Source organism: Callorhinchus milii, unplaced genomic scaffold (genome assembly GCF_018977255.1).
Source record: "Callorhinchus milii isolate IMCB2004 unplaced genomic scaffold, IMCB_Cmil_1.0 Scaffold1, whole genome shotgun sequence".
In the NCBI taxonomy this organism is placed as follows: Eukaryota; Metazoa; Chordata; class Chondrichthyes; order Chimaeriformes; family Callorhinchidae; genus Callorhinchus; species Callorhinchus milii.
In genome coordinates, this window is record NW_024704742.1 from 25,508,528 (window position 1) to 25,535,251 (window position 26,724).

The 26,724-nt window shown below is 41.8% G+C and overlaps 2 protein-coding genes across 4 annotated transcripts in view; one reads left to right on the top strand and one right to left on the bottom strand.

Annotated features, from left to right (window-relative positions):
• Window positions 1–13,731, top strand: part of nsg1 (neuronal vesicle trafficking associated 1) — a 40,046-nt gene extending 26,315 nt beyond the window's left edge. For both annotated transcript variants that reach the window (XM_042342742.1, XM_007897320.2), the window contains 2 exons: window positions 6,628–6,738; window positions 12,399–13,731. In XM_042342742.1, the coding sequence (XP_042198676.1) occupies window positions 6,628–6,738; window positions 12,399–12,602 (315 nt within the window). In that variant the 3' untranslated portion in view covers window positions 12,603–13,731. The remainder of the gene's footprint in view (window positions 1–6,627; window positions 6,739–12,398) is intronic.
• Window positions 13,732–15,490: 1,759 nt separating this feature from the next.
• Window positions 15,491–26,724, bottom strand: part of stx18 (syntaxin 18) — a 104,577-nt gene continuing 93,343 nt past the window's right edge. For both annotated transcript variants that reach the window (XM_007897319.2, XM_007897317.2), the window contains exons 9-11: window positions 22,933–23,002; window positions 21,411–21,491; window positions 15,491–16,180 (exon numbers count right to left, since the gene is read on the bottom strand). In XM_007897319.2, coding sequence (XP_007895510.1) covers window positions 16,085–16,180; window positions 21,411–21,491; window positions 22,933–23,002 — 247 coding nt within the window. In that variant the 3' untranslated portion in view covers window positions 15,491–16,084. The remainder of the gene's footprint in view (window positions 16,181–21,410; window positions 21,492–22,932; window positions 23,003–26,724) is intronic.

Here is a 26,724-nt window from a genome sequence, read left to right on the forward strand (position 1 = left end):
TTTAATTTATGGGAGATAAAATGCGATTATTTGTAGACTGGAGGCATTGTGTTAATTCTAGCTTCCAGATCGTGATTCGCATATTTCAAGACAAACATACATTAATGTTCCGAAAGTCAGCAAGAGCCATAAAAAAGCCATAGCTTCAAAATTCTGACTCACAAGTTGCAAATAACATAACAAAACTGTTTTCAAAATATCACATTCTGCGCTGCATTGCTTCTGTATGTCAGCCTGGCTCAGTCGGTAGCATTCTCACCTCTGAGCCAGAAAGTTGTGGCTCAAGCCTCATGTCAGGACTTTGAACTCACAGTCTACACTGACACTTCAGTGTAGTGCTTGGGTGTGCCAAGTTGTTCCAATGGAGTCCTTTGGATGAGACGTAAAACCGAGGTCCTTCTGCCTCTTCAGGTGGATGTTAAAGATCCCATGGCATGTTTCGAAAGAGAAGGGAGTTTCTCCTGGTGTCCTGGCCAACAATCCTCCAAATAAAACTGGTCACTCACGCCATGGCTGTTTATGGGATTATGCTGAGAGCAAATTGGCTGCCACATTCACCCATAAAATACATAGTCACACCACTTTACAATATATCCTGTGAAGCACTTTGAGACATCTCGACAATGTGATAAGGTGCTATATCAAATACAAAGATTATTATTTATTATTAAGTAATTTGGCATTGTTTATATTAATGGCCTAAAATTTACATGGTACAATAACCTGTCTGATAGTTTTTTGTGCTGAACTTAATATGTTTTGTATTGCAAGATACCTAGATCTTGTCTCAGGTTTGTAATGGTGGTTGAGGTTGTAAATAGATGTGACAAATTGGATGGATTGTAGTCTTCTCCAGTTGGCTCTTTTCATAACTAGCACTCTTGCTATATTCAAGCTCTAAATAGATCTCCAACACACATGCACAAACATCTGTAACAACTCACTATTCTGCAATGAAAGCCTGTTGATCTTGTTTCCTGCTGATGAGCGCAATGCAAGACATTATTCCTATTGACTGTAGTAATAACCGCATCAAAGTACATAATAATAACGCTTGCGCTTAATTTGATAATGTTGATACGTTTCAAAATACTTTACAGTAATTACTGTTACTGTTAAAAGCCTTCCCTTGACTCATCCCTACTCCCCAGCTATTGACCCATCTCTAACCTCCCATTCCTCTCCAAGGCCCTGGAACGAGTCATCCTTGACTCTCTCCTCTTTCTAATCTATATGCTCCCTCTTGGGGATGTCATCCGCAGACATGGGGTACACTTCCACATGTATGTGGACAACATCCAACTCTATTTTTCTACCTCACTTTGTGACCCCCAGCCCCCTGATGTTCTGTCAGCCTGCCTGTCAGACATCAGGAGCTGGATGAGCGCGAATTTCCTTCAGCTAAATGTTGACAAGACGGAAGCCATACTCTTTGGCTCTCGTCAGCGTCTTAAATTGCATGATTCTCACCTTCTCCACCTACCCGACCTCCCACTAAAACTCTCCGAACCCATACGCAACCTAGGCTTCAGGTTCGATCCCCAATTATCCTTCCTCCCCCACATCCGGTCCCTCACCAGCACCGCTTTCTTCCACCTCCAACGCATCGCCTGTCTCCGCCAATACCTCACCCCAAAAGCCGCCGAAACTCTGCCCCCTGCATTCTTACCCGCACCAACCTGTGGTCCCCAATTACCCCAGTCCTTGCCAGACTGCACTGGCTGCCTGTCCCAGAGAGGATCGACTTCAAGATGCTCACTCTTGTCTTCAAATCCCTTCACTTCTCTGCACCCCCCCTACCTCTCTGACCTCCTCTCTCCTCGCAACAGTGCCCATTGCCCTCCCTCCACTGGGTCTGGTCTCCTCCTTGTCCCCCGAATCCTCCACTCCACCCTCAGCGGCTGTGCCTTCAGCCACTATGCCCCAAGTTTCTGGAACTGCCTTCCTCATTCCCTTTGCCTTGCTCCCTCTCTTCCTATTTTCAGGTCTTGGCTGAAGACTTTTCTTTTCAACCGTGACTTTGGTCACCTTCTTCCCCCTCCCCCTGGCTCGGCCCCGGGATCCGTTACCGTGAAGCACTCTGAGACACCGTCCGGCATGGAGGGCGCTATATAAATTCAAGTTGTTGTTGTTGACACTGTTGACCATTCCAACCTCCTACACCGCTCCTCCTCTTAGCTCAATCTTCACAGACCTGTCCTTGCCTGGTTTGAATCTTACCTCTCCCACTGTCTCCACTATTGGGACGTCCTCCCGATGTGAAAGGCACGACACAAATATAATTTTGTTTTGTTGTTAAATGTGGTGACTGCATTTGTAGGTGAACTCAGCCACCAATTTGCACACAGCAATGTCCCACAAACAGATAGGAGGTGAGAGATCAATTAATTGGGAGGATTGTTTGCCAAGACATCGGGAGAAACTCCCTTTTCTTGTTCAGTAGTGGCATTTAATCTTTAACGTCTGCTTGAACATGCAGACAGAACCTTGGTTTAACATCGCATCCAAAGGACGCACCTGTGACAATGCAGAACACCCCCAGCACTGCATTGGAGTGAGCCTAGACTATTACTGAAGCCTTTATTAATGGACTCATTCTATGACAATTCTTTCGACTCAATCTTCACTAATAGAATAATAAAACACAACAAAATTACATTTGTATAGCACCTTTCACATCGGGAGGATGTCCCAAGGTGTTGGACAATCAGTGTTTCGGACCTGAGCTGGTGGTCGGGATCGGGGAGGGTGGAGGGCAGGGAGGGAAGGAGGGTGATTGAAAGCACGGTCGAAGAGGAAGGTCTTCAGATGGGTCTTGAAAGAGGCAAAGGAGGGGGCGAGGCGGAGGGACTGCGGGTTGGAGTTCCAGAGGGTGTGGTCAGAATGGCTTTGAAGGTGAGGACCAGGATCGTGAACTGTAATCTCTGTGCGATGAGAAGCCAGTGGAGTCGGGCGAGGATGGGGATGACAGGGTCATGGAGCCTGGTGCAGGAGATGACATTGGCTGCAGAGTTCTGGATGATTTGAAGCCTAAGGAGGAAGGAGTTGGTGAGGCTAACAAGTAGAGAGTTAGCATATTCAAGCCTGAAAGTTATGGAAGCATGTATGAGGTTTCCTGTGGTGTGAGACAATGGCAGCGCTGGGCGATGTTGGGGAGGTAGGGGAAGGCAAAGCGGGTGATGACGTAGATGTGGGGTAGAAAGGATAGTTGAGGATAATGGACCTCTATATGGCATAAGAACACAAGAAATGCTGGACGAAAATTGACCAAGCTCCATTTAGTTTGCCTTCCATCTTCTTGGCGATCGCATGCACACATGTTCCAAACTACCTATGTACTATATCTCATAATGTTGTTTCCTAAAAGAAAATTATCTAATCTTTGTTTGAAAGAATCAACACTTCCTGCTTCAACCCTCTCCCTAGGGAGCCTGTTCCACAGGTTCACTATTCTCTCACTGAAATAGTACTTGTGTAGATTTGTTCTGAATTTACCCCCCTTTAGAATCTTAAAGACAGCAATCATGTCACCTCTCAATCTTTTTTTCCAGTGTTTAGTTTTTATTTTAAATAAATGACTTTTGGAGATGACAGGTGTCAACAATGGGATCTCATTTTCAAACAAAAACCAGCCCGAAATCTCAGCTTGTAAAACTAGACCAATGTAACCAGACCAATGTTAGATGTGATTGAAAAAATACCACATCAAACACAGAAGGGACTCTGCGGAAGAGTATATTTGCTGGTGACTCGGTGAGTTTGACAGCACTCGGACATGTGAGCTCAACCATTGAGGCTGTAAGGGTCAAAAAACGATCTGAAGGATTTATTTCCTACTTGGAGACTGAGTTGTTTGATCATCCCTTGGTGTGACTGGGTACCAGTTCAAAGCTGTTTATACATTCCAAATGTGTGGTGCAAAACAATCAAAATCTCTCCTTCTGCATGTCCTCTTGGAAGGGCACGAATAGGAATGAAATGCGGGTAATAACCTGCTTCTGCTATAAATAAATAGTTACCCATTTTTAAATCTTTTGAGAGGCCACTTTACCATTTATTGCATCTGTTTTTCTGTTTTAGTGCAGTGTTAGGCAGGTGAGAGAACCATTTTCTGACTGGTTCTCAGCTGGAAGCTATAATTAATCGGCTCCATTGTTGCGCGTCGTTTGTGTAAGTGGTTTATCACCAGGCTTTCGAAGGTACTGGATAAATAAAAGAAATTATTGTTTTTTTTATCGGTAAGATAAAATATTAAGTAGCAAGTTACCTCTGGAAACATCCACTCTCAGTGGAGAATTGCGGACTGTTGGCAGCAAGTAATATAACTGCAATTTAATCAGTGTTCAGATGACATTAACCACGGGAGCAAAACCTCGGTAACCTGCGAATGTCACATGAACTCAGATTAAATTTCCGCCTCACACTTACTCCCACATTTATCATGTTTTATTCATTGTACACTTGAATAAAATGAAAGCCATGTTGATGACTATTTAAAAGTGGCGCTGGAATTACATTGAATGCAGCACAGAGACTTTGTTGTAACACCAACACTGAATTTACCCAGGAGCTGTTAGAAAGGCAAAATTTGTCACTAAGGCTTTGGTGAAGTGCAGTGGTGGGCGTGTGAACTTCCTGTACTTCTGCCCACTTGAACTGCAATAAATATCCTGCATACAGTACAGTTCGTCGATTTTTTCCTTTTGTGTGTAAATAGAGCATTGTAAGGCGTGTAACAGTGGGGTGAAATACTGGTAGTTACAAGCCCTGGTGCTGGTATTAACGTAAAGCAACTTGTGGTGATGAATTAAGAGTGTCAGGCTGAAACTGGGCCACAGTATCAAGCCAGTTGGTTGAAGTGTGATTTTTCTTCTTCTGGAGAATCGGTAGCAAGACACTTAAAGAAGCAAGTGACAGCACTGAAAGGAATTGTTAGATTGCCACTTCAGAACAGAATTAAAATCAGTCTTTAGTTCCAACAAGACACGACAACAGGTTACTTCGAAAGCCGACAGGCTCTTTTTTCATTCTCTCTTGTATCGATGTGTGTTGGCCTGGCTCAGTTGGTAGTTTTCTCACCTCTCAGTAAGAAGGTTGTCGGTTCAAGCCTCTCATGAGGACTGGAACTCACATTGTCTAGGCTGACACTCCATTACAGTGCTGGGGGTGCACTGCATTGTTTGAGGTGCTATCCTTCAGATGCGTTGTTAAACCGAGGTTTAGATGGCCATTAAAGATCTGATGACTACTCGAAAAAAGAAGGGAGTTTCTTCCAGTATCCTGGCTAACAATCCCTCAAATAAAATTGGTCATTTACTTCATAATAATAATAATAACCCTTGCATTTGATATAGCACCTTATCACATCATCGAGACAACTTAAAGCACGTCACAGGGTATAATGTAAAGTGAAGTGACTGTATTTTGTGGGTGAAACTCGGCAGCCAGTTGCGAACAGCAGTGTCCCACAAACAGCCATGGAGTAAATGACCAATTTTATTTGGGGGATTGTTGGTCAGGAAACCGGAAGAATCTCCCTTCTCTTTTCAAATGGTGCCATGGGATCTTTAATGCCCACCTGAACAGGCTGACAGGACCTCGACTTAACGCCTCATTTGAAGGATAGCACCTCCAACAATATAGCTCATCCCCAGAACCACATTGAAGTGTCAGCTCATGCCAGTAGCCCAGCGGGTGATTTTATGCAGCCCGCGACAATTTTCCATCATTCCATCTTCTACTCCCTCCCTCCCTGGTGAACGTCCTCCCAGGGCAGTGGCAGGAGCCAGTGGTTGGGAGGACGCAGTGCGCAGGGCTTTTACTGCAGTCTGTCAGGAAGGCAAGTACGTCTCTTGCTAACCGTGTACTTAGCAACCAACAGCCGGCAGCAGAAAGGTTGGACCACCCCGGCTTACACTATGCGATTCCAGGTCCGATTCCAGGCTTGAACCCACAACCTTCTGATTCAGGAGAGTGCTACTGTTAATGACTGTTTTTAGCACAGCTGCTATGTTCTACAAAACACACAACCACTCCCCTTCATAGTAAATCCTGTGAAGTGCCTTGGGACGTCGTCGTGACGTGAAAGGCATTAAACCAAATGATTATTATTATTATTGTGGACCGAGGTGAGATGAGGGGAGTGGCAGAATCCTCTGTTCCTAATGTAGAGATCGATAGAAACATTGAAATAAAGTAGAAAATACTGGGAGTGTGCACCCGCAGATTAGTGTGAGAAAGAGGGGCAGTGTTTCCAGTAAAACTTTTATTCAGCTTGCTGTATTTTTTCAGCACTTTCTGGTTTTTACTGAAAATGTTTGGAATATTCTCTTTCCCGTAGTAGCTGAATTCCATAGTGAAAATACAAACCTGTATTTCATATCTATAAACAGTATACAAGGATTACGCTTGATGACTTCAGTAGTGGATCTGGCACCAGAGTAGGCTCAATGAATCGAACGCTCTCCTTCCGTGCAGCCATTTAGATGATTCTGTGATATATGAACAGAGCTCATTTGCTGTGAAATTTATCACAGCTGGCAGAATTCCTCAAGGTGGAAAAAAAAGACAACATTTTGAAAGCCTAACTGATTTAAAAACAATGTCTCTTTCTTATGGTTTCTCCAGGTGACGGTTCTCATTCTCTTTGCACTGGCGTTCCTCACCTGCATCGTGTTCCTGGTGGTGTACAAAGCTTACAAGTATGAACACAGCTGCCCAGATGGATTTGTCTTCAAGGTAAGAATTGTCGCTCTGCCAGGGCTATCCATAGGCTGCTTGCAAACCACAGTAGAGCTCTTCTGCACATGCCTCTGATATACCTGCTGGCAGTTTGGTGCTGAGCATTCATTTAAATTGAGTTATCTGTGAAGGTGTATGGTAATATATTCAGTATACTTGACATTGTTGGCCAGAGGCAGCAAACTGAAAGCCTTGTGACAATTGTGCATTTCTTCTTCTCCTCCTCAGCAGGTTTTTGCGATGTGTGAAGTTCTTACTCTGAAGAACATCTTTTAAGTGGATCTGCAGATCCCTGCAGTGTTTCCTTAGTTATTAAGGTCTAAGAGAGGATGCCCCACATGTGCAAGGAACCAACAAGATGAGAGTCTCTTGTGGAGCGTGTGTCTATTTCACTTGAGGAGAATTTTTTTTATACAGAGCTGTTATGGTCTGGAATACACTGCCTGAAAGGAGGGTGGAAGCAGATTCAATAATAACAACATTCAAAAGGCAAATGGATATATACTTAAAACGAAAACATTTGCAAGGCTACAGGGAAAGGGCGGGGGAGTGGGACTATTTGCATACCTCTTTCAAAGAGCCGTTTTTTTTGTTCTGTAGCCTTTTCTCAGACTTTGTTGGCTTTTGGGATTTGTAATTTGTTGTTTACGAATCTCACTATCCAACATTTGCAAACTGAAAATCATCAACAGCAATAGTTTGCAGTTATATAATGTTTTTCACGAAGGGAGAACATTTCCAATCAAAGACTGAGTATTAACCCAAGCTGTGAGGGAGTTAGTGGAAAGGTTACAAAATTGGCGACGTTACTGGTCTCCAGTAAGCTCTGAGTGGCTTGACATGGTGATCAATGCAAAAGGGCCTTTTCTAGGGTCCGTTGTCAGCTGTAGTAGCAGATGAGGTTTCTCTACACATTTGCCAAATGGCATTTAGTACAAATAGCTGGTAAAGGACTGAGGTGGCAGAATTTTCACCATGGACTCATTGACTCTCTTTTGTCAGGTTGAAGAGAAGCATTTTGGAATTAAAACACAGTGAGAGAAATAGGAAGGGAGAGAGAGAGAGAGAGAGACTGAGTGAGACAGAGAGATGTGGGAGACGGAGAATGTTTGAGAATCAGAGAGCGCACACTTGAGCCACAGCTGTCATCAAGGTGTGGTAAACTCTGCACGTCATTATTCAACGTAAAGTTGAAAAATGATACCTTTGATAGGACGGCCACCATTCAGATCCAATCACTGATGGACATCAATGGAAGGAGGACATCATTCTTGTTAGTGGACCAAGTTCCATATATTTAAAAATTCAAACACTTTATCATGTCGTCAAAATGTTTCATCAAAGCACTTCACACGATTTACTGTAATGTACAGTGACTGTTTTGTAGGAGAATGTGGCAGCCATTTTGCAAACAGCAATGTCCCAAAAACAACCACAAAGTGAGCGGCCAAATTTATTTGGGAGTTAGTTGGCCAGGACACCGGGATAAACTCCTTTCTCTTTTCGAATAGTGCCATTGGATTTTTAACATCCACCTGAACAGGCAGACGGGACCTGGGTTTAATGTCTCATCTGAAGGACAGCACCTCTAACAATAGTGCAGTTACCTCTCCGCACTTACCAGCAACCCAAGTTGTTCTCACCTTCGAAGAGATCAAATGTTACAAAAGGAAATGTAGGTTGCAGTCCTGAATACTTGCAGTGTGTATTTTTGCTGCTTCATTGCACTTAATAGGAAAAAAAACCTATTTTTATTAATGTGATGGGCTATTAAGAACACACTGAACACAGCACAGTGACAGTGTCAGGAGCGAGTTTTCATAAGTCAGCACTTTGTTTTCACGATCAGCAAGTTTACTTTTATAAAATGCCCTTTAATTTTCTAAATTCACTTGACAATAGGAAGGTGCCTCAAATTGGTTGTGAGCGAGAGCTATAATCCTTTCAATTCTACGAGAGCAGGAAGAGAATGGCACATCAGACAGACTGTAGGGTCAAACTGACTGGACATTTTTGCTGTGGAAGCAAAGCTTCTCAGTTTTGTGCTGCAATTTTTATAAATATGCATTCAGTTCAGAAGCATCTACTACATTGCACCTCTCTACACTGTATCTCGCTGAGCCAGAAATCGGCAGTGTGGGGTACCACATTGTTTGAATAAAGCCTGCAAGTGTGGTATCAGAAATGGGAATCTTCTACCAGGCTCACAGGATGAACTGATTTTAAACTGACTCCCTTTGCAGGCAAATGTTCAATTTAAATGCATGGACCACAGAGCCAATGTTGTTAAAAAAAAGGTTTGCTCCTGCAATACACAAGCGCAGAGTTATATGTGGGCATTTACTGGAGTTTCATTGCAGATTGAGCGTGGGATATCAGCATGACATTCCACATCTGTTAATAAGGTTGGATTTCTCCGTGTAGGTGGCCACCAGAATACATGGCTTCCACAGATGATGCGGTCTGGGGATGTGCAAACCCCACTGCCTTGTTCATTATTAGCGGTTACTAGAGTGCTGCGATTAGTCAGTCACTCTCACACAGCTAACAGGAATTTTATTCCGACTTGTATGAAATGAATGTGGGGAACTGTGAAAACATTACCATTGAACGGGATGGAATGTAAGAAGTTATTATGTCTTATCAGAAGTCTTATGAATATAAGAAATGTCTGGGAGGGGAAAAGGCCACTCGGTTCAATGAAGAGCAGCTGTGGCTCTGGGCTCTCTGGGGTTACAGCGATGCTGGTTGCCACAGCAATGCAAGCCACCAGTCAAGACAGCAACCTTAAGCAGGTTAATTAGACATTAATGAACTGCAAGGCGTGCCAGGGATTATTGTGCTACGAAGCAAAGTGGAGAGCATATATAATACAATAATCTTTACATTTGATTCAGCTCCTTATCACTGTTATCGAACCATCTTAATAGCATTTCATAATTTGTGTAAAGTTTGATGATTATTTATAGAGGAACGCAGCAGCCAATTTGCACACAGCAATGTCTCAAAAAACCGCCATGGAGTGAATGACCAATTTTATCTGGGGGAGTATTGGCCAGGTCATTGTGAGACAGTTCTCTTTTCGAAGACTGCCATGGGATCTTTAACGTCCAGCTGAACAAGCAGACAGGACCTTGCTTTAATGTCTCGTCTGAAAGACAGCACCTCCAACAATGCAACCCCTCCCACACCTCCCATTACTGCATTGTCAGCCAGACCATGAGCTGAAAGAATGATTGGCATGGTTAAACTCTGCCGTTCACATAATAATACTTGCATTTGATATAGCGCTTTATCACATTGGTGAGATGTCTCAAAGCGCTTAACAGAACATACTGTAAAGTGAATTGACTGTATATTTTGTGGGCAAAACACAAAATTATCTATCACATATCTCACCATCAATCATTAAGCTTCTTTGTATTTTTTTATAAACAAATTATTTCCCTGCTTGTTTTCTCAAATCATTTTCTTCTCAAATATCAAGCATTTGTTTACTGGAGTACAGTTTCACAGTTGCCAGTCTCTGGTATCTCGGAAACTTGTAAAGTACAGAATACCAAGGTACCAAATGAAACTGAAAGCGAGCATGGATTTGAAGCCAGTGATAGCACCCATACTTACCATAACTCTAACTGAGATCTGATAACTTAGCATTTCATCGACAAAAATAGTCACTACACTTTAGGACATGTGGTCTTCAGATGAGACGTGAAACCAAGGGCTCATTTGCATGTCCAAGTGGCCATTAAGGATCCCATGACACTATTCGAAAAGAGAAGGGAGTTTCTCCCAATGTTCTGGCTAACAAACCCCCAAATAAAATTGGTCATTCGTTTCATAGCTGTCCACAAATTGGCTGCCTCGTTCATCTACAAAACACACAAATCACTCCACTTTAGAACATATCCTGTGAAGTAATTTGAGATATCCTGCTGATGTGAAAGGTGCTATGTCAGATGTAAGGATTATTATTTATTAGGGAATGAACGTGAGATCTCCAAGGTTTCCCTGGTCCAGATGCTCACCAGATAAATTGATCAGGAAAAACATTTTTTTTAAAAATGACATTAAAATCAGAAGGGTCTGCAGGCAGGGAGAAAATCAAATACAGAATGAAACTGATTCTAGTTTTAACAGGATTCTAATTGTACTACGACACTTTCAAATTGAACAGCTTTGCTGTACGACTGGTACTGATGAGACACAGTGCCTTATAGTGGAGCAAAGTGAGCTGGAGTCAGCATCACTTAGACGTGAAAACCTGGCCAAACACTACATGTACTGGCTATATTTTCTACCACTGAATATCATTTACGTTGTTTTCAAATGCAACACCCCTGCAACAATACCTGCTAGAGAGACCTGTTCCATGTTATTGTATGGGTGTAAATTGGAGCTGGCAAGTAGATGTAAACATGGTTTCACCACTGCTTTTACTGTTGATTTCTTTCCTTGCACCAAAAGAGAATTTATTTTTAAAGTTTAAAACTACGTACATTGCACATCTAAGACTACAGTGATTTGTTTTTCAAAAAAACGACACTTTTTCATTATGGGAGCAAGTCAAAGAAAAGGCACAACAAAAGAAAAACAATCACAGCATGCAGGACACCTGGGGAGGTGGGGAAGCCAGCAGGCACTAAGATTCAGGAGGAAGCTCACACACCCACCCAGTGGCTCACAAACTCCTAAACACAAGAAGTCCTTTCTATAACAGAGAGGTGGGGGGATGGGGTGGAGGGGACAGAGTTGAGGTACACTGGTCGGGTTCAGGATTACCAGTTGGGATCCAAATTCGTTGAATCCCAATTCCCCAAATTCTAACACAAAGCCGTTGTCGTCTTAGAATACCAAGCACAGTCTAAGAAACTTACCAAGCAGCAGTGAGCAACCATCTTCTTTCTCCTGCGAGAAAGGTGACCGAAATGATGATAATTACAAATGATGCTTATTGTCAACACTGTCTGGTTTTGACCAGAGGGCCCTGAGCCCACGGCTTTAGTTCTGCAATCGTTATGGCCATCCTCACCTCTTTCAGCTTGCCACAATATTCTCTGCACTTTTCTCTCCAGCTAACAACATTCTATAACTTTACAAATTCTACAAAACAGGCACTTATTCCCCTTTGGACTTTCGACATTTGGACACAGAGACAACACTAACTAATATAGTTAGTATTACATAGAACAACCGCTTCATAATGTGGTCCCCTGGGTCCAATATCTCAGACCCCATGTTATAATGAAGTGTAGATAAAAAGCTGGCTTGCTGGGGACATCACTTTCTGGGGAGGTACGCACCACTGATATCATTTCCTTCACTGTGCCACAAGCTGAAGCCAACAGAACACAACGTATAACCAAATCAGCCTTTTAAGAGTGTGTCTTATAATAGGATTATCAACATGTATTTGCAACATGATAATGTGATGTGATGTACAAAGGCAATTCATTAGGATCTTTTGCTATCAGTTTCATTCTTAGTAATTCCGTTCGTCTGCAGATAGTCACTGCACTCTCCAGTAAATCCTGTCAAGTGCTTTGAGACATTTCAGCAACATGAATAAAGCACCTATATTAAAATGCAAGGATTATTATTGTTATTTATGGGTGAGAGGTCTTTCACTTCTGTTCACTGTGTGTGTTTCTCTTCAGCATAACCGCTGCATTCCAGCTGGATTGGAGACCTACTATTCTGAGCAGGATTCCGCTTCTCGGGGAAGATTTTACACTGTCATTAACCACTACAACTTGGCCAAACAGACCATCACCCGCTCAGTGTCACCCTGGCTGGCTGCGCTCTCCGAAGAGAAGGTGTTGGAGCGGGAGAGCGAAACTGCTGACAAAGCAGCGGAGTGAGGTTCAGTGATCCTCCACTCGGTTCCTAGCAGCAACCAGCACAGGAACCAAGTCTAGCTGCTTCATGTTTGAGGCACTGAGATATAGTAAGTAATGGGAGAGAACCTGTTAATTTGATACATCTTGTTTTCCTTTTAGTCCTCTTCATTCTGCTCATGTTATTTGTAAGTGTTTAATGAAATCCTTTGCTAGGTGGCATGCTTGTTTCATTTTATTAGTACTTTCAACTAGAATTGCTGTACTTTTATTATCTCAGGATGTGGATGTGAAAATAAAGTCTTTACAACAAAAGCACCCCCACACACCTGCTCCACACACCCACATTTCCTGGCTGGGTTATTTGAGAATGCAATTAAACACACTAATGCTGGTTTTCAACAAAAAATGGGCAATTTCATCACCAAAAAACCTGGGCAGTGAGCAAGGGACACTTTGCTCATATGGTATGTTAATTGTGTAGAATAACTAGTTTCTGTGTACTTTATATATGGCTTCTAACAATCAGCAAATAGATTGAAATACGCTACTCTGGTTTTAATTGTGTCAAATCAATGTGCAACTCGTTTTTCTTAGAGCATGAAGGCAGTAAGAGATTTTATAAAATAAACCATTTTAAAGTCCACTCTACTTAAGAAATCAAAGGCTCCATTCTGCCTGATGCAGTGGTGCTGATTTGAACTTTACATTTAAGTGAAATGACTATTTGATATGGGCATAAAGACCGTACTGAGTGGCAAACTTGGCAACTAGGTCACATCAGTTATCCATTATCACCTTAAAAGTACAAGACTACTCCACCAGTGGACTTGAACTGTGGCTTAACTGCAATGTCACGTATCACCAGGAGAGTTTGTCAATGCCAAGTGTTCCCAGTATCCACATTAAGGTTAGGATTAGAGTAGCCATGATAAAGTCATGTTGTGTTTGCTTTTCCCAAGCAACCTGTCATTCTACAGTAAGATCACATTGCAGCAAGATTACCTGCGGTCAGTGGGAACTTCTTTCAGATTTACTTTCTCCCAACCCCACCATTTGACAAAAAACACAAGGTTAATTTAAGTTAAAGAAGCGAATGATTGGCAGGCCTTCTGCCACTCTGCCCCCACCCTCTGGAACTCCATCCCACAGTCCCTCCGTCCTTGCCTCCTTCAAGACCCATCTCAAGACCCTCCTCTTCGACCGTGCTTTCTATCACTCTCCTTCCCCACCTACCCTCCACCCTCCCCAATCTCGACCCACAGCTCGGGTCCGAAACTCTGACTGTTCAGCGCCTTGGGACGGCCTCCCGACGTGAAAGGCGCTATACAAATGTAATTTTGTTGTTGTTGATTCAAAACTGTACATTAATGCTAATTGCTTCTCCAATTCGGAAAGTTATTGCTGTGCAGTGGCTATTCGGAATCTGAATGAATTTGATCTCTGTACGCAGAGAGTGGCCCAACTTACCTAGACATAGCTGCATTTATATAAGAGACCTAATTTAGACTGGGTAGGAAAAAAGGAAGTACAAATGCACAGGCATGGTATGCACACAAATCATTTCAAATAGTCAAAAATGTAAAGAAATTCCAACTTCCTGCTGCTGTGTGAAGCACATAGCTGTCTCTGGACAAAAAATATAAAGATGATTCATTTTCCAGCTGCAATATCAGTGCACATAACAAATACTAGAAATATTTCCACGTGTGCCATAATTGGCATGCTTTTAAAGTACACTTTTCTTAGTACAATCTTACAATGTCTGCAATACAGCTCAGATTGAAGTAATATCTATTTGGCATGCCATGTCCTCCCCCAAGGAGGAAAGAGACACTTTCTTAAAGAAAATAAGTTATTTTACCTCTACCTGGTAACTACCTTCTATCATTGATAGAAGTGATGTGATATGTTTTGCCCTTAGAATGAAAAGATGCCAAAATCAAAACAAACTGCCAGGCGTGGACTATTCAAGACTGGTTTCTACAGAATCCTGTGGGATATTGTAGGGAAAATATTAAGTGAAACGGAGGGGGGAGATATGCAGACACATGACAAATTAAAATGAGTGCCAAAACATCATGCTTTGTAAAATGTGTGCCATACTTGTCATATAGTGTCTACAGTGTTATTTAAGTCCTGTTTTTACAGAACTCCATGTGTTTTATACATCTGGGCAGAATTATACTTGTGTTGGATGTAAAATGAAGCAATGAAGTTATAACTGATATTCACTATACAAAACAAATAAAGTTGAAAAATAAGAATCTTTATGCTGTGTGTATGTGTTTAAAAGCAGGCACAGCTACATCTAAACTGTGAACCTGTCCTCATCATCCTCGTTCCCCACCATCCACTATCTCCCCCATCCCAGAGGTAGATTTAAAATCCTTGTCCTCGCCTTCAAAGCCCTACATGGCCTTGCTTCTTCCTACCTCTGTGACTTGCTAACTTCATACAGACTTGTCAGCTCCCTCCTGGTCATTGGGCTCCGGCCTGCTCCATGTTCCTGGCCCGCACCATCATCGGGGGTCGGGCCTTCAGAGTCTCTCTTCCCATCCTTTGGAACTCCAACCCACATCCCTTCACCTTGTTCGCTCCCTTGCCTCCTTGAAGATCCATCTCAAGTTGCTCCTCAATCACGCCATTGGTCACCCTCCTACCCCCACCATCCCTGCCCTCCACCCCTCCTGATCCCAACCACCAGCTCGGGTGCAAATCCTTGACTTTCCAAAGCCTTGTGATGTCCTGATGTGAAAGGCGCTATATAAGTGTCATTTGCTGTTGTTTTCGGAAATTGTAATAATAGGTGTCAATGTAATTATATTGTTATGACATCCAAACACAGTGGCTCTTTCTCCTTTATAGTGAACTTTCAGTCCACTCCTGCTCAGAACAAAGAGACAGATCAATCAGCAGCTTGGCAGGTTTTATTAGCAATTTCAAATAACAGTTTTCTTACGTATTAAACAACATTTTGATTTACTGTTGATTTCTCTGATTCAAGCAGTAAGATGCACTGCATTGAACTCTTTGTATTCCTTGGACTAAGAGTAACAACATTGAAAACAGCCATGTGGAAGTCAACAATTGTGTGCATTACAAATGTACATTTTCTGTTTCTGTGCATTTTTTTTAAAAAAAGGCTCTTCGGACTATGAACATTATTGGGCATCAGGACACAAAGATTTGTATCAGGAGCTGATGTGACTCACTGAGAAGAACAAGTATACAACACAGTTTTCGTATTTAAAATAATGCATTATTTAAACCAAGTCAGCTTAAGATTTTTTTTTACGAAGACAAGCTCACAAACAAAAATATTACTGTAATACATAATATTGTTGAACTGTGCCACTATGTGTTTCAAGTGATGATTTTAGGTTTTATTTATCGTGTAAGTCAGTCTTCTTCTGTGCTCTAGTTGTAGATTATGAACATCAATGAAAGTCCTGTCAGGTCATATTGAATATGACACAATAAAAGCCCTTGGCCAGCTCCATCTCTTAACTGTCATACCAGTCCAGGAAAAGCAGAGAAAATGAACACATAACCAAGAAGAATAGGATCCACACTCGAAATCCAGCATTATTTTTGATTGCCTGTTGGACGAATGAAGTAAAACACAAATCAGTCTGATTTATCACACATGCTGTTTTTTTCCAAGATGCTTACATGTCAAGTATTTGTTCAAATATTCTCAATAGAAATAGTGGAAATGTATCTAATGACTCTATCTTGTTATAGTTCAAACCTTTGCTGTTCAACATTTATGTGGGACAGAATCCCAGGAAGGAATTGTGCAGGAAACATGATTGAACGATTATTTCAAAACTTTCTCAGGAGGTGAAGGACTGTTCAGCCAGAGGCTTGAGACATTTCATAGCCCATTGCCTTTAAAATTTAAGATCGCTCAGAATTTTGGAAAAAATTTCATTTCAGTCTTAAATTGACAGCCGTTCTTCCACAGTTCCTTTGAAGAACCGGCTACTCAAGTTTTTTTGTTCAGTGAAAAGTTTGTATGCTTTAAGGTTATACTGTACCAGCATTCACACTCATTATCCAGCTTAAATACATTATTTATGAAACTGAAAACACATCCACGCTACTTCCTTCCGATAAAAACAAGGTAGCTCTGTGAGTACATTCTTGTCACTTAGAGCCCCATGGCCTAGAATTATTCTATTGCTCTTCTCTCAACTCTTTCCAGTACATCGTCTTTTCTGGAGAACCCTACAAACTGCACACCGACCAGCAATCAATACAAAGTTAATTGGATCACGCTGCTGTTATTAAGCTTCACACAGACTAGGCTTTCAGCTAATGGTAATCAATCAGAAACAGATCCTTTACCCTGTTTACTAAAAAAAAACCTTCATTGTGTACACATATCCTGTGCCAATATGCACTCTCCTGCGTACAGGGTCTAATGTCAGATTGATGGCATGGAGTTCAGCAGCGTTACTTGCACTGTGTGGTCAGTGAGGTTTAACTTCTTTTATCAGTGATTTTGATTTCTGTCAGGAGATTAATTCAGTTTGGTGGACTCGCTCCAGCAAACTGCATGGCTGTTTGGAAAGAATGGGTCTGATGAGCGAAATCTCGTTATTATACTCCAGGAAAAAAAAGCTGAGTAAGGAGTCAAAGAAAACAAAAGAAATCAATTAAAAATACCGTAGTTTGTTCTATTGAATTTTTGTCTTGTTTTTCACACAACAGAGGGTTACATAAACTGTACAGCTGTGAGTGGAAGATGTCGCTCCTGTGCATTTAAAAACAGACAAGACTGGCTGGTGGCTTTTGTCTTTGTGGTGTATTCTAAATAAGACAGTTATCAGAAAAGATATTTGGTAATGATGGGCCACATTGAACTGCATCTGAATTGATTACGATGTGAAACAGACCCCAGCGGTGGATTTGCTTTATGCCAGGGCTGACTTCGAGCCTGGTGTTCAGTGAGTTCACGCTGGATTTCGGCAGATGCTGGCTCTGTTCTGACATCAGATTGCCAACATAAATAATATGTTTCAACGTCCTCAAGGACAGAGTGCTAGATTGGCTGACCTTCATGATTTTCTCCAGAGATTAGGACTACAGGATGCTCGACAAAGTTATTGTTCCCATAAAATGGAACAAACACTGCGCTGATTTGCCCGCACGGGTCAGAAGGAAAGGTTAATCAAGGAATTAATAGTGGATAGAAGCAAGAGGGTTTAATTTGGTGCTCAGTTTCTTGTCTTAACGAGACACATAGGATTACGCGCATAAAAGTTGAGAAATCTTTAACAATGACAGAGGCAAAGTTGATCCATGTCTCTTTTCAAACACAGATTAGATAGTTTTCATTTAGGAAATAACATTATAGGTTATAGCACATAGGTAGTTTGGGACATTGTGTATGCGACCTCTAGGAAGGTGGAAGGCGAACTAGAGAGAACTTGATCTTTTTTTGTCTAGCATTTCTTATGTTCTTATGCCGTATAGAGGTCAATTACCCTCAACTATCCTTTCTACCCCACATCCGTGCCATCACCCACTCTGCCTTCCCCCACCTCCACAACATTGCCTGGCTCCGCCATTGTCTCATAGTGCAGGCCACCGAAACCCTCATACACGCTTTCATAACTTTCAGGCTTGACTTTGCAAACCCCTTGCTTGTCAGCCTCACCAACTCCTCCTTTCGTAGGCTGCAGATCATCCAGAACACTGCAGCATGCATCCACACTAGGCTCCGTGACTCTATCATCCCCATCCTCGCCTGACTCCACTGGTTTCCCATCGCACAGAGGATATAGTTCAAGATCCTGGTCCACACCTTCAAAGCCCTCCATGGCCTCACTCCCCCCTACCTCTGTGACCTTCTAGCAACCTACCAACCTGCCCGCTCCCTCCGCTCAGCGGGCTTTAGCCTGTTTCATGTCCCCCGTCTCGCCAATCCCACCATTGGCAGACGAGCCTTCAGCCACTCTGCCCCAACCCTCTGAAACTCCATCCCACAGTCCCTCCGCCTCGCCCCCTCCCTTGCCTCCTTCATGACCCATCTGAAGACCCTCCTCTTCCACCGTGCTTTCATTCAGCCTCCTTCCCTCCTTGCCCTCCACCCTCCCCGATCCCGACCCCCCAGCTCAGGTTTAAAATACTGATTGTCCAGCGCCTTGGGACATCCTCCCGATGTAAAAGGTGCTATACTAATGTAATTTTGTTGTTGTGTTTTATTATTCTATTAGTGAAGATTGAGTCGAACGAACTGTCACAGAATGAGTCCATTAATAAAAGCTTCAGTAATAGTCTAGGCTCACTCCAATGCAGTGCTGGGGGTGTTATAATAATAATAATAATAATCCTTGCATTGCGCTTTTCACGTCTGGAGGACATCCCAAAGCACTTCACAAAACACACTGTAAAGTGAATTGACTATATATTTGTGGGCGAACGCGGCAGCCAATTGCGCACAGCAATGTCCCACAAACAGTCGTGGATTGAAAATGACCAATTTATTATTGTTTTTGGTTTTGGAGGGATTATTATTAGGCTCTGTGTGGAGTAAGGAAACTTGCCCAAGGTTTCGCCCTGACCTGCCTGTGTTCTGCATTGTCACAGGATGCAATGTTAAACCAAGGTTCTGTCTGCCTGTTCAAGTGGACGTTAAAGATTAAATGGCACTACTGAACAAGAAAAGGGAGTTTCTCCCGATGTCTTGGCAAACAATCCCCCCAATGAATTCATCTCTCACCTCCTGTCTGTTTGTGGGATGTTGCTGTGTGCAAATTGGTGGCTGGGTTCACCTACAAATGCAGTCAACATTTAACAACAATAAAATAAAATTACATTTGTGTAGTGCCTTTCACATTGGGAGGATGTCCCAATAGTGGAGACGGTGGGAGCGGTAGGATTTGAATCAGGCAAGGCCAGGTCTGCAAAGGTTGAGCTGAGAGGAGTGATGGTGTAGGAGAATAGATTGGTCGACAGTGTCTAAGCAGCAGAGAGGTCGAGGAGGACAAGGAGGCAGAGAGAACCCTGGTCACAGATGTTCACAGGAAGGCAAACTAGATGGACACTGGTCTTTCTTCGTTTAGCATTTCTTATGTTCTTTTGTAGGTGGAATAAGTGACAACTCAACGGCTATTACCATCACATGTGAACAATTCTAAGAACTGTTGTTTTAAGCATTGGAACAATAAAAGATGTGGCTTATTTTGCTGGCCTTGCAACATAGTGGTGTGTTCGTCTGATGCTGTGTGAACACGGTATTAACTGTCAGCATCAGCGTTATTACAAGTGCACTATTTCAATGGGAGGACGGTAGGGTGGGTATTCTGGAGGATGAGGTAAAATGGGCTGATGAAGGGCTTCTTCCATCTGAGCCTCTTTTCATGATACAACTGGTAAGGCACTGAAATGGAAATCGCCAACACACTAAAATAGAATTTTTAGGTATCTCTGACAATATTGATACCTTGTGTTGAATTTCAGGTGAGAACTGATACTGTAACCTACCCCAGTAGATAAATATATTTTAGTCACTATCATAACTGTCTGAGAAACATAAGTTCAGGACCATTTTCTTTTAATTTACAAAGCAGTGCTTGGGATCCATAACATCCAAATCTGTGCTATGGTAAGATACAACAAACTGGTTTGATGCACATGTTCAAAGGGCATTTGTGCTCCCTGCATGTCAGCCGGTCCCTGTGTTAAAAAAAACGCAACTTTCAGGACATCATGTCACCATTAACGTGTTGCTGTACGTGCATAAAACAGGAAACAACGTCAGCAGGGACCTGATAACTTGGAAGTCGCTTTTTTAAGTGCAGTAAGTTAAAATGGTTGGATCACCCACCAACATCTTTCTGCTTTGCACATATTAGGAAGTGATGTCAGAGGTGACCTAATGACCAAAAAGTGGGCTATTTTAGTGCAAAAGTTATTAAAAGCCAATCAGAGATGGGAGGCCACTATCTGACCTGTATACTGGTGAGCAGTGAGCGGGGCCCACAGTTCAACACCGTTAGAACCAAATTCACACCAGAAAGAAATGCGTTATAGCAGGGCTGTACTGTACATTTTAATAAATCATTTAATTTACAGGTTTTGTCAATAAATTCTAAGTATCTTTTCTTTCCTCATCAAGAAGGTCATGTGCAGAACCACAACAGTATTGAGAAAAGGCAATGTAGACACTGCCTTTTCTCAATACTGCCAGAGAGAAATTCTGGTTTCTCTCTGGCACTACTGAGAAGTTTGGGTGCACTGCTTGGTACCATTCAGATGTGAGTAAAGTGGGTGCTGATAGAAGTAATTTGTCGTTGATTAAAGAGAAAAAAAGCTATAGATCTGATTTTTCAGGGTTAAATCCAACCTAGTTGAATTTCATTAATTGGTATAGACTGTTGTAAACAGTGGCTGTGTAAATATGGGTTATATTCCCTAGAGAGTTGAAGGGGGTTAAGTAGTGATCTGTTTGGAGGCTTTAAAATAATGTTGGAAATTAACAAGCTGGATAGGGGAAACTCCTCCCTCTGTTATAGGGATGCAAAACAAGGTGACATTATCTCAGAATTAGAGCTAAACCAGTTAAAACTGAAATCAGAAACATTTCCTCATACGGAGGACTGGGAAAATGTGAAACACCGTCTCAGAACCTAGAGATACACTATCGATTGGGATGTTAAAAAGGGAGATGGATACTTGGAATGCAAGATATTTAAGCGTTTGAAAAATTGTCAGGGAAATAGGATAAAAATATATGGCATGATCTAATAAAGTAGCAGAACAGGCTGAATATGCTTCTGCACAAACACTTACCATATTCCCATCCCACCCCCCACTTACCTCTCTAATGTCTTCATTCCCTTCTTTGACATTCTCGGTTGTACCCACAACCAATTGGTGAATATTGTCAATGTCTTTTTCCTGCCAATAAAGAAATCAGAATTTGCATGTTTATGAATGACAAGATGAGTCACAGTTCCCATGTTAGTGATATTATTTATGTAATGTCACAGCTACAAGTAAACAAAATAAATCAAGCTGCAGGCATGTAACAAACAGAACATATTAATGGCTAGCCATCTGCTATGAAATACAACCTCACTGGAGAAACATGTGTGCCTAAACAGGGTGGAACATACAAATTGGCTTCCATCACTTAATACACATTAATGTCTATACCAGCCATTTTTTCAAATTAAACCAGGAATATCATGTAAATCAGGGGCATTCTCAAGAACAAAACTTAGTTAATGAATTGCAAGGACTTTAAAAATCAAACGTAAGCATTTTCAAAGATCATTCCATTCCAGCATCTCTAAAATGATCTATTAGTATTTTATTGTCAAGTTGGCTGAAGCAGCATTTTAAATCAAAATAAATTTAAGAGGGAAGATACGCCTAAGGGAGTACTTTCTATTCAAACTGCTCTCCAGATATTACCATCTAAGACAATACGACTACATTGCCTAGAATGAAATAAAGACATATGGCACAGATTTATTTTAAATCTCACAGGGACCAACCATTTCAGATCTTCCTTCCTCAGCCGCTCCAATAAGATTGATCAGAGGGGCAATCTGTGTGCATCTCACATGCTCCCATTGTTTTCAAAGGGAAGCAGCTTATTGTCATGAGAGTCTATCAAAAGCCACTCAATCCCAGAGAAGCAGATCGGTCCTACTTTACACTCCGTCAGTACTGGGCATTAGACTAACATCCCTGGATGGCAGCACTGCTCACAATTCCTTATTCCTCAGCATGTTATGCATTTTGATGGAAAAGTTAAATATTTCTAGTGCCCCAGTCTTGTGGGACACCTGCACACATCCTGGAAATACATGTGTGATGGAACAATGCACTCTTTTTAAAAGGTNAAATTCTGCTATTATTTACATGTAGAGTTTGGCAGAGTTCGTCTCTGGTGCTGGGTTTTATATTGCGCTGCCTGTGTATAATAAGCTATGTTTAAAAGCTGGTGCTGACAGTTAAAGGTCACTCATTGTCCAGCCCAGCCTTTGTGTTTAAAGCTCCTAGTGTTTTCCAGGTTTGTATTTGAACTTGCTATGTATGCCATAAGCATACACACAGCTTTGTATGTTTCCTCTTCAGCTCGACTTGTGACAGCAGGAGTGCTTTGGCTGGCGGCCCATAGTGTAAACCCAGCATGATTTCACTAAGGTATAAAGCGGATATCTGTTAAAAGGGGCCCAGTTAAATCTGTTCTGATGAGCATAAAACAGAATGATAAATGGAACAGTTTCATTCTCACTGGGGTGGTCCAATTGATCGATTCAGTTCCATTGTGCAAAATAAAAATGGAAATGCTTACCTACTTACATAACATTATAAAACTCAAACTCACCTGTTGCAGCACCTTCTCAGTAAAAATTTCTTGAAGTCTGGAGATTTCAACCACTTTTCCTTCGATTTGCCTGATTTGGAAGGGGGAAGAAATAAGACTTTTTTGTTGTATTCCCCAAATAAACACAATGCTTTTGTCTGAGACGGGTTGAGAGAGCTACAATTAAGAAATATGTTTAGCTGACAGTAAAGAGTGAGAATAATAATAATCCTTGCATTTGATATAACATCTTATCACATCATTGAGACATCTTAAAGTGCTTCATAGAATATACTGTAAAGTGAATTGACTGTTTATTTTGTGGATGAAACATGTGATGAATGAAATGCGATGAACAGGCGATAGAACAGAACATCCCAGAGTATTGCAGAAACGATTATAGAATCTACCATTCTGCCTTATAGACGACTAAAGTCAATGCGATGCTAAGACTTCAGACTTTTGGCACTAACCTCTCCCCTTTACCCCCCCCCACCCCACCGCCCCACCCTCGACTCGGGTTGTGCAGACATCTAGGTTATGCACTTTGCGACGTACGCCTGCCGCGAAAGGCACTTTATAAATGTAAATTATATTGTAACAGTGAGAGACATATGTGTTGGGGAACAGAACTCTTCCCCTTTGCAACTACCCAGCATCAGCACCATATATTCCCAACGCCAGTGGGAGCACAAACTAGGTCAGATTAAAGGTCCCTCTGCCCCAACATTGTGCTTCAAACCCAAAACTCAGTTAACACTCTCTTATTGTGTAATCTCACCACATAATTCCATCAATAAAAAATTATCTTTGTAGCCTCGCTGAGTAAGATTGTCAATAAAGAACCAAAGTGACTTGAGCTTTGTGCTGTGGGACCCATTGTGAAATGGGTTGAGGCTGCACAGATTAAGTTCATGTCAGATCCTGCATTTGAACAGGTACATTTGTCACATTACTTTCGGGATTTGTTTAAACCAACATTCCTGCAGTGAAAGGGCAGTGCATTGTATCAACTGGGTCTATCACAGCATGATTTCTTATTGGCTCCAACTTGCCTCAACTGCTCCCTATGCATCGCTCTATCTGTCTTTATTGCTAATTTCTACCCATCTTGTTTCTATTCTTATTCTGCTGTTATCTCCATGCGTCTTACCAGAGCAGTTATGTCATTCCATACCAGTATCCACGCCACTAGCTATATCCAACTAGTAGCTCAATATATGCAAAGCATCTGATACCTTTTCCCCTCTATCTCTTGTCCTTAACTGCCTGCAGACGTTTTCATGATGCAACAAATTTCCTGGTTGCACACATCTCCAGTTTCAACAGTTCATTCTGAATGTTCCCTGCATTAGCAGCAAAGCACTTAAGCTCTATCCTGGAGCATCCTCTTATCCTCTTTTTGTACGTTTTTCTTTACTGTGAACGTTATTTCCTCCACTCAATCAGCAATAAGCGTTTACTTGTCTATATTTATCAAAGTGTTAGCACTTCTTAGTCCATTCAAATCCAGTTAAGATGAATTGGAGTCTCTTGTTTGTATGTTTTGAACGATGGGCTTATCTCCCCATCTGGTTATATGCACAGTGACTCTAGCTTTAATCTGGCAAAACAGGCAAAAGTAATGCTCTCACTAAAGCATATGGATCAAAAATAAAACACTCTTAGTCGCGGATCCAGTTTTCACAGAAATGCTCTGAATTTAGTCCATAACTCAACAATCCCAGTATTTCCGCAAAGGCAAATAAAGAGTATTTGGATGAGGTTGAACCTGCATTATAATGGCGATTGCGTACAAAGTAAAATAACTCCTGTTAACCTCCGCTCATTTGTTTAATGTTCTTTTTTGAAAAAGGAGTTTATAAAATGTGTCTCACTCTTGATCATTAACCATCTTAAAAAGATAACAAGTACATTATAAAACGACTCATTTACAATGACAGCTCCCCCACCTCCACTTAAGCATGGGAGCAGGAGGTGTCATGTTTACATACCTACTGACGTCTAGAATATACAGAGCTGGTACGAGAGAGAAGATTTTACATTTAGATATTTGTTCAGAAAATGTTTGCAATATTATCCATTTTAAAACCAACATTTGGAGGACCCTTATTTTCTGTGTTAATTTTCTCATTGCTGTAGACACTGAGTAGAGTCCTTTGTCACTTTATCCAAGTAGTCAGTTATGTCAGCCAGGCAGCAGGTAGGGGTTAGGCTATCAGATTTTGGAGAGCATCTGGTCTGAAGGAGAATACCTCCAACCTGTGGAGGTAGAACCGGGGGGCACTTCCCCAATGAAAACGTTGAGGGAGCTGAAGTGTGTTTACTCCCCCCCGCCCGCCCCCCATGTAAAAAACTTCCGCCACAATTATTGATAGTGAGAATGGATTCATCCGAGGTGCCTCTGCTCAGGTCAAAGAAAAGGACGTTTCTCTCCCCCCTGCCCTTGTCCAGACTGCAGGCTGATGGCAGTTGCTGCTGGCTCGTTGATGTGCAAATATGATTTCATCATTGTCTGAGGAGTCACATGCCGAGCTGTCTTATCGGATGAGGCAGCCAACAGAGGGTAAGGGGTCTGAGAACTGTTCAGGGAGAAGAAGGTCTCACAGCCCTCTTAGAGCCCACTTACAAAGTAGAATTAGGAAACCGAGAAATATGCCCCTATTGCTCCAGACCAAAGCGTGGTGGATTGTCCCTAAAGCACTTGAAACATCATAGAAAATCATAGAAATTCACAGTGCAGAAGAGGATCATTTGGCCCCCCCGAGTCTGAACTGGCTCACAGAGCAAGCTGTTTATTCAATCCCACTGCCTCGCTCATATCCCCATAACCCCTGGGGGCCTTTATCTTTCATAATATAATCAGAGTAGAAATATCTAAACCGAGTGACCCAGCACAGTTGAGTTGAGCTGAATGCCATGTTATTCAGCTCAACTCAGAAAGGAGAGGGAAGAAAAAGACTCAAAATATGAATAGCACAGACTACAGAGAATCAGAAGGTTAAACTCAGCATCAGTGACAGGACCAACTCACTGTAACCCATTAATTATTTGTGCACCATCTATGCCATTGATTATTGTACACATTCAATCCAGTAGCTCAATATTAACATATGTGAAACCCTTAAAATCCTCGAGTGTGTTTTACAAGGTGTACCATCTCCTGAATTCAAAACAAAATAAACCTCTGGAAAATTATTTCTTCTGCAATGTTGTGCTTCTCATGGGTCAATCCATTGTCACCTCACTGAATTTCACATGGAGAAAGCAGTGCTTTAACTAGATTGCAGTTACAAAATAAAAAAGAAAATATATTATTCCAGCAACGCCAATTTATTTCGTAAATAGAAACTTAATACGTTTTGCATCATGCACAAAAATGAAGTGTTCTGTCACCGGAGACTGCTTTTTGGAAGCAACAGTAAATTCTGAGTTGGGGGGAGATTAAATCCTGCACTATGCCAGAAATTCATACAATCTAAACACTTAAAAGTGCTAGAGGCTATAACCACACAGCGAGCTCCACATGACAAACTGTAAATTTTTTTTAATAAACACAAAAATATAATTACAGCAATAAAGCCAGTATGTCAGACCTCAATATAAGAATCAAAGCCAAAGGTCTTTCTACTTGATAAATGCATGGCAGGAGTGCTGTCTGCAGTCTTAACTTTGATAATTACTGTCCTTGACCTCAGTGTAAATTCTAAAGTCAGTGGCGTCAAGATCATTGAACTGTTATTGTGTGTCAGCCTTCGAGCAAAATAGGTTTCAGGTTTTTTTTTCCCCTGGAGCACATTGACCCTCTCCCAT